At 36.4% G+C, this 12,583-nt stretch overlaps 1 protein-coding gene across 1 annotated transcript; it reads left to right on the plus strand.

Annotated features, from left to right (window-relative positions):
* Positions 1-431: 431 nt before the first annotated feature.
* 5ptasei (inositol polyphosphate-5-phosphatase A) lies at positions 432-9,775 on the plus strand. Its single transcript, XM_083057814.1, has 11 exons — positions 432-573; positions 2,182-2,223; positions 2,328-2,428; positions 3,122-3,209; positions 3,300-3,363; positions 3,455-3,675; positions 3,761-3,901; positions 4,216-4,377; positions 4,470-4,655; positions 4,758-4,823; positions 5,880-9,775. The coding sequence occupies exons 1-11, from the start codon at positions 511-513 to the stop codon at positions 7,485-7,487; spliced, it is 2,742 nt and encodes a 913-aa protein (XP_082913940.1). The 5' UTR covers positions 432-510; the 3' UTR covers positions 7,488-9,775.
* The last annotated feature ends 2,808 nt before the right edge of the window (positions 9,776-12,583 follow it).

Here is a 12,583-nt window from a genome sequence, read left to right on the forward strand (position 1 = left end):
TCGTGGACTGTGTCTATTCAACTCGCATCGTGTCAACGCTGCGCTTTCCCCGAAAGGTACGAGAAGAGAGGCTCCGGAGATCGGTGAGAGAGGGAGGCGGTGAGAGAAGAGGACTGCAGGAGGCAGAAGGAGAGAGAGCGAGACGGCTGCGCAAGAGACGGCCGATCGACGGCCAGTTTAGTGTGGTGCGGGCGACAATAGTGTGCGAGTGCGTTGCGAACGAGCGACGTGCGCGGCCGCCGTCGATCGTCGCGCGGCCGCGGGTGCTGCCAGTCGCTGGTCCGTCGTTTCATCGTCATCGTCGTCGTCGTCATCGTCGTCGTCGCCGTCGCCGTCGCCAGCTGTAGGAGATAGTGCAGTGCGAGTGTCGACGAGCTGTGTACGCACCGGAGCGTGTCTAGTCGTCATCTTCGTCGTCATTGTCAGCTGCCACACCGGTGTCGATAATAATCGGAAGAGACCGGAATCTCGGCTCCAGAAGCAACAGCACACAGGCGCCCGGACGTGAGAATGGCGGGCAACGGCGTCCCGGTTCTCCTCATCACCGCGAACGTCGGCAGCATCTTCGAGGAGGTACGTTTTAATGTTACATTACCGCGCCCTTCCGATCGATCGATCTCGTTCGTCTCTCTCGCGTCTCTTCTTCGTCGATTTTTTCGCGCCGATTATATTCGCTTCTGCGACGCTCGACCTACTTGTCGTCCTCGTCGTCGTCGTCGATCTCCGCCGTTCTCCTCGCCTTACTTATACGTCGAGGTTGTCGCGGATTTCGCACATATCCGTGTTGTACACATACGGTACGGCCGTCTCTCGTTTAGGAGCACACGTGCCGAGCGATCGGTTTGGTATCACTCGATCGCGCTCGAGAAAGGAAGTTTGTCGATCCGCGATGAAATTCGAAATTCGATTTTAATTTAAAATTTGATATATTTCCTCATTTTCCGCCTTTCTCCCCTTTCGCGTGTCCAACTTTACATTTGCTTCATTTTTTTGAGTTATTAACATATATTATTGGGTTTGACGTAACGTGACTTTGTTGGGAAATTTTTTAAACTGTCTTATATCTGTTTGAAAATTTTTTTCACCTGTAAAAACTTGAGAATATATAAACTCCCCTGACGTTTTCACGAGTTAGAGACTCCAAAGTTCGGTGTCACTTTGATTATGTATCCAGTCATTGTGCTTCAAAATATTACGACGTCTTGTCGCATTAATCATTGAAAATGTTACATTTGTTTCTCTCTGAATGCGGATAATTTTAAAAAAGGCTAATGAGAAGATATTTATACTTTGGAGCAATTTTCAGAGTTTCAATACTTATTTTTGTTATTTCTTATTATTGCCACATGTTTGGAAAAGCGTGATTACGAATATTCACGATAATTTCTCACGTGACATTAATGATCGGATAATGTAATACCGCAGGATGAATCATTAACGGAATTATGTAATTTATAAAGATATGCGAAAAATATGTTTGCAAGATTTCGATACTGAAATAAAACGTCGAATAAAATGTCATTCTTCTTTTTTCAATCGCAGCATCTATTTTAGCACCGTTTGAGACGGACGAAAAATTTCCATCGAAAGTTGATTATTAAGTTGAGAAATCAACTCGTCGGACTTCTCGATTTATCTTATGTATACCTAGGATTTCTCGTGTTAAAAAAATTATTTACGTAAAGTCTAATTTCAATGATTAATTGTAAACACACACGATTAATGAAAAATATTTCGATTAAAGGAGTGATAAATATATGCATATAATAATACAATAAGTTTTTCTCCCAGTGTCATCGCGCACGAAAGGATCAAGAAACATGCGTGTGTCATTCGCTTGATTAATTTTAAGACACTTGTTGATATTTCCATCCTAATATTAATTTGCATAATTGGAGGATATACGTTTTTATCGAAACACCTACATACGTACTAGGCTTGTTTATACCGGATTCGCGCGCGACTATCACAGTAATCGATTATCATATCGTCGTTTGTGCAAAATGTGAAGGATCGCGCGACGCTTTATTATCGTAAGGGACCATCGATATCCTTGCGTGTTTGACGTTAACGATCTATTAATACATCCACGCGCCGTCGAACATCTCATTAAGCTTTTCTTTTAAAGTGCACGAGGTATGAAGGTTCGTGAGATTGATACTACTGATTTTCTCCTTGCAGCCTAGTGTCATGCTAAAAATATGGACGGAAGAATTTTTATCCGTAAGTATCCTTGGTGCGGACTTGTACACGATACGTCAACAACGCGTGCGCACGCGCGCGCCCGAGACTTTGTGTTTGTGCTTACGTGCAAATTGCTTTTTCAGACCATATCGAAACTAGATCCGAAATTTATAGCACTGCACTGCCAAGAAGTAGGTGGAAAGAATTACGAGCAGAGTATGAGGCATGTCGAAGACTTTGTTAGGTAAATCTCTCGCATATTTTCATCGAAATTTTACATGAGCATATTAATCATCTTTCTCCCGTGATACGTCTTTATCGCACTTGTCATTATTATTATTTTCGATAACGAGAGTTGCAGCAATTTTTTTTAAACATTAAAAATATTGAAACTGAAATAACAATATAAACTTCTTTCCTCTAGAAGTTGCAAACGCGTCGTGCTATTTGTAGTGCTTCTTGGATGGTTTCCAGGAACTACTAATATTTGACTTTAATTCGATTATTAGGATAAGAGCCTATACATTCGTCTGTTAAACTTGTTTGTAGAAATCTCTCGATAGTTACCTATAACATTTTCACTTTTGATTTTTATCACTGTGTTGATATTATAAACAAACCTTTTATAAACTATGGCATAAAAAAGCAAATAGCTCTCTCTTTTCACATACTCGATATTGAATATGATTTAACGCATAACTGGCAAAAAGGTGCAAAAATAGACGCATAACACGTGGCTCTATAGCTGAGTGAGCTGCTTCAAAAGATAATTGTATATGATATTGATAGGGGAGAAATTCATAATATACATGTAAAAAAAAAGTTGAATAAAAAATGTACAAAAGAATTTTACGTTATATATACATAAAGCTTATAAATGCTTATAATTAATTATATAGATATGACTTTTAATGCGAGATATAAATATTATTTCCAGATTGCTTATGTCATCGGAAGAATTAAGATTATTTGACAAAATTAGGGTATTCCTTGACGAGGATTATTCATCCGCTGAACATTTCACAGTGAGTTGAAGAATATTTGTTATTAATGCTCAATTAATATCTAATACTTTAAACAAAGAGCAATATTCTCATCAAGATTATTTTATACAGGCTCTAGGAAATTTCTATTTCGTGCACGAGTCCTTAAGCGATGTTTTATTATGGGATTTTAATGGTACGTTGCGTAGTAATTTTATTTTCGATAGCTATCAATAAATGAAAATAAACAGATAACTTATATCTTTTCCATTTATTTCCGATTTTAGAGTGTACTTTTATACCGATAAATGGAAAAGAAGTTCATTCTGGCAACATAGAAGCAGTCACAACCAAAGAAAAAGCCAAGTTTCCTCAAGAATTTTTCCCAGAATGCAAATGGTCCAGGAAGGGTTTCCTGCGGACTCGATGGAGTATTAGTGGAACAGTTTTTGATCTCATAAACATACACTTATTTCACGACGCGAGCAATTTTATTGCTATGGAGACGGTAAAGAATATTTTTACAAATATGAGATCCTCTCTATATATTTTATATATATAATATATACTTTACTTTTCTAATTTCTTTACAGTTTCCATCGGTATACAGTAAAACGCGCAGAAGAGCGCTCGAGCACACATTAGATAGATTTCATAACGACAAGTATCCAAATGTGCCGTATTTTTTATTTGGTGACTTTAATTTTAGGACGGACACGGCAAACGTGATAAAGGTGAGGCTCATCAAGAGTTACGATAAGATACGATAAAATAAAAAGTAAGAAAGAAATTAAGTATTAATTTACATTTGTGCATTCAATATAAACTCATTAATGTAACATATCTCTTAACTATCTATTTTCACAAATAAATTAACGTTGTTAATAAATTGTTTTTAAAAGCAATTGTTTTTAAAAACAATATATCCAGCAGTCGACAATCGTATTTTACTCTTTGTGTATTACATACGCGTATTATTATCCACGTCACAACGAAGCAATCCTATTAAAATCCAATATATTACAGCACTTTAATTTGTCTTTAATAGAAACTGACAGAAGATACTCGAGAGAAAAGGTTATCGAATAAAGGAAATATTTCTAAATTACAATTTCACAATAGAGACAATGATCTCGTATTAACATTAGGGAAAAAGGAATTTTCACATTACGAACATCAAAACATTTTTATGAAGAATGGCGGTGAATGGGTAAATATTATATATTTTTATATGTTTTTATACATATAATATTATATTCAATCGAGTCAGGATGTCAATAATACAACTTTAAACATTTACAGTTACGCGAGTATGATAAAGAAGTGGGAGATTTTAAAGGACGGTTGTTCGAGTTTCCAATCAATTTCGTACCAAGTTATCCGTTTCAAGAAGATGTTAACGAGCCTGAAAATTACATGCAAACGAGAGTACCGGCTTGGTGCGATCGGATCTTGTTGAGCCCTACTGCGAAAACACTAGTCCAGAATGTATGTATAAAGTTTATACTCTTAATTAACGCGCGACGCGAAGCCGTACTAGAAGTTGAAATTTATTAGCCCAACGTGACGCTCGTATCTCTATATGTGCAGATAGATGATTCCGACGCAGTGGAGTATGGTGTAATCGGTTCAACTACATGCATGGGCGATCACAAGGTAAGACAAAAGTTTTCCAAAAAAGTTACATTTCTCTTACATTTATAAAACGATACTGCGACATTTTTTACTTATTATATGCTGGGAACATGTATTTACACACTTCCTAGTTCTTATTCTGATGATCCATTCTTTCGATTATTATGGTGCAGCCTGTTTTTCTGGAGTTTCGAATGAATCTCTAAGCACTAAGGTACCTATCTATGAACTGTCTGTCTCTGTTCTTATCTCTCGAATCCCCCACATCTCTTTCACGTCTCTTTATTCTGTTATCTCGACAATAAACATATAGGGGCTTGTTTAATGTAGCACTTCCACACGTAGTGTATCCTCAAGTATTTTACTTCTACATTTTATACTTTGAATCTCATAATTCTTATCAGCTGTCACTATCGTTATCATAGAATAATTGTACTTTTTCAATCTAATTGCCGATATGCATTGTAACGCTTGTTACGCATTTTTTCGTCTTTCGTAATGCTGAATGACATTTCATTACATTATACATCATACATAAATATATAAATAAATATATGAATAAATTTGCAATTACATAACAATAACATTTGTCCATGATATTATAATGAGAAGCGATAATTAATCGCGTTAATAACTCTATTATAAAAATTAATATTGGAAACATTATTTTGTAAAAATAAATATATTAATATGTATAAAAAATACATAAAATTTTGCAGGTAATTAATTATTATTACAACATATTTAATTGGATTATAATAAATGTCTCGACATAATTTTTCAGAGTAGAGCTTGTCTCATAATTAAATAATTAAATTAAATTATTACTACAATACTTAAAAATATTGCAGTTTTAAAGTTTTACGGTTCCTTAATTATCATGCCGACAAACTTTACAGATTGAAAAGTACATTATTATGGCACATGATTATTTCTTTGAAACGTTGGTTTGAGACCTTTCCCCCACATTCATAGAATTCCACACAATACGAACCCTTCATGTACCATCTTTATCATCCTCTCGCAGTGACGCACGACGATACATAAAGAGCCGTTATTTTTCTTGCCATTTTACAGCCAGTCTACTTGAAGGCTAGTCTCATCTCGGATGCAGGTATGATAGACTGCTGCAGCTTGCCAATTGCATCTGAGTTTTGCTTCCGAGTGCCCAACAATTACCCGGAGTTGTTGTCCATGTTGCCTGATTGCAATAGTTACGCTAACGCGCGCGCGGATTTTGTTGATCGTTCGTCTAATCTGTTGCACGCAATACCCGTTAAGCATGATCCCTACACGCCAGATAGTATGGACAGTCCGAGTCCGAACGCGCTTATGGCCTCCGGAGAGGTCCCGTATCTAGATACGGATCACATCGACAACAACAATCTCGCGTCGTCCGCGCCAAGGTCGACTCATATCACGTCGATCGCGTCGAGACGGCTCGTCAACCGAGCCGTGTCGCCGGCGTTACTGAAATCCAAACTGGAGCTGATCGTGCAAAATAAGAGGGACGAGGATGTCTCGGACCTGGACGTAGATGTCTCGGATATTAAGAGGAGTCCCAGCGAGTGCCATCTGCGTTCTTGGTCCGACGCCGAGGATCAGCACTGGTGCGTGAGAAAGAACAGATGCAACAGCGACGTGTCGTGGCAACGGTCCCACGTTCTAACGGAGGCCTGGATCCAAGGTAAGGGTCATCAGGGATACCACTCTTTCAGTAATTTCGCGAATCAATCCTCGAATTCGAGTCCGCCACGAATTATACCACGAATAGCCATAATAAACGCGAGCAATTTCGAATCGAACGCGAGCTCCGTGTACTTTCACGACGACAGATTGAGTAATTATTCGGAAAACAAATTGAGCGCGTACTCGGACGGTCGCACGAAAACGCTGAGCGGCGAAGCGGTGAGTTCGGAAAAATCGGATGAGATTTGTGACAAGACGGACGAGGAAGAAGGTAACATATTGACTCCGAATACAGAGAGAATAGTAGAAATTAAGAGAAAAAATACGCATTCGCGCGCGAAAGGTCACAGTGAGCCGGTGTTAAGCGAGAAGCTGTACTGCAAAGATGACGATGGAGAATTCATCGAGGACGAATGCGACATGTGCAAGGAGACGAAATGTCAAATAATAGAAGCGCAAGCTCTCGTGAGAACATCTTATATGAAGAACGATGTCTTCCACGATACGACTAACGACGAATTAAAATGCGATATTTCGGACGAATCGTGTTTCAAAGGCAAAGATACGCGATTTACCGAGATACTGTTGGAGAATCAGCCGAATTCTCAAGCATTGCGAAAGGTATATGTGAATCACGATAGAACCCGTACGGATCCGAACGGAACAAACGTGGAAATCAATGATAAGTCGTATGAGAGATCCGGCGCGGAAACGGAGCCTCTTCGAGATCGAGATTGTGACTGCAATGTGATAAAGATATGCTCAGATGTACACGCGGATCATGCGGTAAATCACGACGCAGAGATTATAAGTTATGAGACAGTTAGTAAACAAAGGATGTGCACGAGAAGCAACTCTGCGAACAGTCAGGATATCAGTGATCACGCAGCGAATGACAGATTAAAGTTGAAAGCTTACAAAGTCACTGAACGATACAAGAGCAACATTATAAAAAAGCGGACTAGGTGTAAAAAGTGTTGTTGCGTAGTATCGTGAGAGAATTATCGTTTTAATCTGCATCTTAGAATCTGTGTATAATGTTCCTCGTTTATTTATCGTATTGTTGCGTCCGCAAATTAAGAGAGCCGAAAGTACCGATAGTTTTTTTTTTTTCTCTATAGAAAAATATTACGCGAGCGCAAGTCGTCGGAGTAAAATCGTCGATATTTTCCGTTCTCTGGAAATGGCGATCAATTATTTTTTTTTTTTTTTTTCTACTTACATAGAGTATTCCTTTGATAAACTTTATTTCCACGTCTTCCCTCATACTGTTCTCTCAACTGCTAAGTAGTAGTCGAGATAGCATCTATAGTCGCATCACTTCTTAGCGTAAGATTATAATTTATTTTTAATCGGTGTACATATTATTTTATTGTTGACGACAAGCAACTAATTAATTGCAGTACATTCTTGGACGTGTGATTAATAGATGGTATAATTGAAAGGAAATTGCAATTATCGAAAGGATATTGCGTATCGCGAATGTAAACAGACTGTATATTTCATTGTCGAAGACACTTAAAAACGACGATAAGCGTGACATAAAAAGAGAAGGATATGATCTTAATCATTAACGACTTCTCGCTTGCGCTTTGCGTTTTATCGCGAAATATAAGTGTTATACTATACTTTGCATGCCGCGAAAGACATTGCGAAACGATATTTTGCATGTGCATGATACTTTAATATCGACATTGATTCTACACATATTTCTTAGAAAATAGTATCCGAGTGATAGAAAATTCTGTTCCCTTCGTTGTATATTTATAACCAGTATAATCACACGTTACGTAATGTCGCATTATTTAGAACGTACGAATTTGTGAAGAATAGTTATGATAGATAATTTCGCCGCTGTACAATGTCAAATATCACAATACGTACAGACTGATAAAATCGTTACCGGTATGCACCTTTTATGCAAACAGTCCTACACTTGTCCTATTTTATGTTACTTTATATAAAACCGATCGCGCGTCTCCGGACCCTTGATACGCACGGTCAAGAGTAATCGTTTTCAAGGAAATTGTTACCTCGCAGTGTTCTTGTCCTTGATTCTGTTGCAATATACTACAACCTTAATAATAATTTTATTTTATAGATTTATAGGTATAAAGATTTTATTTATTATGTGATCACACTATCGTCTCGCAATTGAATAGTATTGTCATCGTATATCGTTTGTACCGTTTCTAACATTTCACTCGCGTTTCACAAGCGATGAAGAATTTGACGGTGACATTGCAAGTCTCGCATTGCGTCTTTTTTTCTTTTTTTTTTAGAACGTTATACGCGAATGTATCACGTCGTCATACGTACTGCGTTCTTGCCAAGAAGATTTTTTCGCTAGATTTTTTTTTACGCGCACGAGTGGACATTACTGCCAAAGTTAGATTTGTTGTAGCTTGTTAAGTGAGAAGATATTAATTTATGTGACGGATGTTGGCCAGGAAAGAAGTTTGCCCCGTTTGTTACGGTTGTCCGGAAAAATGACAGAGCATTAATTTCGAATCCATCAGATGTCATGCCATTATATCAAATATACGCGTGGAAAGTCATTAGACGAATTGCGCTAACTGGAACGTAAAGGAATGTCGTTGAAAGTTTTTCAACGGGAGAAACACAATTGACAATTTGAGCTTATTTGTTACGTTAATATATACATTATTCCACGTGTACCACGATTTTTTTTCTTTATCGTTTGCGCTCGTTAGCGCTTTCCTACAATCTGTTTCTTTGATAAGAAGATAGAAAGCAAAATCGCCGACGTAGATAAAGTAGGGAAATTATTTCGGAAAGAAGCGATCTCACGGCAGACGAGAGATTCGGCGAGAGATTAATCGATTTTGATTAATCATTTGATGTATCTGTTTCCGAGTTTTTCTTGCCACGAGATGCGAAACGTGGAGCAATGTCGTGTGACAATTGTGTGACAATTGTGTGACTTAATGCTATACCTCTCCCCGTTTGCGTTGAAAATATAATTCTCGATGCGGATATCGGGGAATCAGTTTTACATCTACGGCAATTGTCCGAGCACCGTATCAATCGATTTCCATTTGCCATATTAGTTTTAAAACGATGAATCTGTGCGCGCATACGAAACGGAGCGCAGATTCCGAACATTGTTGTACTGCATTTTTGTTTTATTTTCTATACCGCGTAGGCTGATTAGAATGTATCGCGTATTCCTGTCGGAATATATCGTGTAAATAATTCATCGACGAGACTTCCCTTATATATATCTCCCTATTTTGTAAATATAAATTTATTTTTCATATACACACATGAATATTTTCTTTATTTGTATCCTTTAGTTTATCTTTTATTGCGAATGTACAGTATCGATTTATTACCATAGGTAGTACTAAATAATAAATATGATTTTGATAAAGAGGAGAGATAGTATAGAGAGAGCATGCTTTTTTTCATCTGTTTTCAATACAATCGCGAAAAGAAAAAAAATTCTTGAAGATTAAAAAAAATGATGAATAGCGAGCTCTGCCTATCACTCTGATTATCGCGTTTTCTTTTTAATGTTCCAATATGATCCATGTGAGAAAATATAGAAGATAAGATAATATATAGAACGATAATCTCTTCTGTACGGAAATTGTCTCGGGCTATAGTAATTTAGAATCGCTATGAAGAATTTATTATTCTAATAAGAAATACGTGTTGTTTACTTGTTTTTTTCGATTGAATCGAAAAAAGTTTCTGCGTGTGCTTATATTAGAAATATCTTGAATTTTACATACACACAACAATTTTACATTAACAGATATTTGTTCGATTGTATGTCAGCGAGAGCCTAAATTAAGTGTTGCTGCTGTTGAATGGCGATTTTGCTGCACTTTTTTTTATCTCGGACACTTATCGATTATTGCTTCACATAGTGCGTCTGTATATTTTTATTTAATTTTACGCTCCGCACGTTAAGTCGCACTTTTAATAATCGACACAGCTGCAAATTTTAATTGAGGAGCGCAGTATGGCAGATCTGAGGGAAATTTTGAAAATAAATATTTCCTTCATTACACACATGTTTTCCTTACGCATTTATATTTCTCGACATTCTTATTTTTTATGATTATTATTATTATACTTGCATAAACGAGAAATAACAATTTTATGGAAATTTTATCTATTTATAAAAGCTTGGACGCTTTTTAGAGTATTCAGCAGTATATTCTTGCTTATTCTTACTTTTCATTATTTCTCACATATTTCTCTTATTATCACAGTTATTTATCTTTCATGATCTTTCTCGCGCAGTACAATCGCAATTTATATATAAACCCGACGTTGCGGCGGGTCGTGATACGATTGTTCAAGAAAAAAAACATGGTAAGCATTATTGTAGATATAAAATAGATGCACTTGTTTGTGTGATCTGCGCTACTGCGTCTCGAATGCAGTGTCATTAACCATCTATCTTAACATATATATTTAGTATACGAGAAGTTTGCTTATATATATATATATATATATATATATATATATATATAAATTATGAAAAATGTACATCTGGTCATGTTTAATTTGTCTTACGATTTCTCGTTAAAACAAATTTCTCGCATATATTCGCACACTTTAAATGTCTAACCACAATTATTTGTTGTATTATATATAGATTTAATAATTTTTATTATTGTCTCATGTATGTATTTTTAATAATTAAACAAGATTCAATACATGAGATGATAATAAAGATTATGTCTTTGAGATTAAAATACAGAAAAATATTTCGATATAATTTTATAACTTCTTGCGATAATAAAGATAAAATGACTTGTAAATCATCTAACATTTTAATAATCAATTAAAGAATGTAAAAATTATTATTGGAAGACGTCTTTGTCAAATAGTATCGTGAGATTCGAATTGGTGCCAATTCGGTTTTTTACAATGCATGACAACGGTTGTCACTTAGAAGAATATTCGTTCCTGGCCGCAGAGACGGCGATGGAAACCCAGGCAGAGACGAAACCCGGGCTGAGAAGCAACGAGGTATTCAACGGCGTTATCAACAATAACAACAATGCCGTGAGGACGATAACAAGATATGTGCATACTAAGCATGCGGATGCGTCGGTGAAGATCTTTCGGGAGACGATGGTTTGATATCGTACTTCTGGATGAGACACATTCGTTATATGTACAATAATATTAATCGCATATACATAAATCGATGTCTTTGAACATATAAAATTGTTTAATCCTTTTGATAGAATTTTGTCGATAGAAAAAAAACACACTTTATAGTTCAAATTAAAATATTCATTAATTGTCATGTAATGTGCCATTCCATCGGAAACACATCAAAGGAAATTTTTAATTTTTTCATATCGTGAATTTAGCGATTTCTAGAAACATATTCCGGCATTTTGCAATAAAACCAATTTTCGTTCATTATTTTTATAGTGTGTAGAAATTTTATCAAAAGGATTAATCGTCTAAATCCGTCATTAATAACTAATGAAACGAATGTAAAGCGATGAATTGCGAAACATTCGACACATTTTTAGCCGCGACGGTATCTTAATCCGATCCATTGAATACTATCGCGTAATCCGAATACTATAAATACATTCCACTAGCATAATCGGCAAAGGAATTTGCAAGCATGAATTTAACGTCGCGTGCTCCAAGTTACATAAGTTGCCCTTTTAATATGTCATATAACACTTGAAAGGTAAGAAGAGCTGTGTGTAAAACTCCAAACGACACGCGACATGTCTAAAAACGCGTATATAAAGACGTTTAAAAGACGTCCTATATATTTTTAAAAAAATTTTAGGTTTCTTTTAAACGTCACCCTTTCGTGTTTTTGTGGACTGTCGATATCGCGTTGAATTTACATAAATCAGCACAAATAACATTTGAAAAGTGTCAGGTACTTAATCATATTCTATTACTTTGACTCGAGTGCTTCCTCACTTTTGCCAAAGATATTGTTATTGAAATCTCTCTCTTTCTCACTGCCTCCGTTCGCGCGCATTATAAAGATTTTCGTATATTTATTATTGGCGTATTATCTTTCTCAATGGTAATTTTATGAAATATGAATTGTGTAGTGAACTGTGTACTTA

Source organism: Prenolepis imparis, unplaced genomic scaffold (assembly GCF_030444845.1).
Source record: "Prenolepis imparis isolate NDT839.2.m4 unplaced genomic scaffold, iyPreImpa1.0 SCAF_1, whole genome shotgun sequence".
NCBI classification, from domain to species: domain Eukaryota; kingdom Metazoa; phylum Arthropoda; class Insecta; order Hymenoptera; family Formicidae; genus Prenolepis; species Prenolepis imparis.

Bases quoted from the DNA above. Each gene is read 5' to 3' on its own strand.
- 5ptasei (XM_083057814.1), top strand. From the start codon at position 511: ATGGCGGGCAACGGCGTCCCGGTTCTCCTCATCACCGCGAACGTCGGC. The intron at 2,224-2,327 runs GTAAGTATCCTT...TTGCTTTTTCAG, and splicing joins GGACGGAAGAATTTTTATCC to ACCATATCGAAACTAGATCC. The intron at 4,378-4,469 runs GTAAATATTATA...AAACATTTACAG, and splicing joins TGAAGAATGGCGGTGAATGG to TTACGCGAGTATGATAAAGA.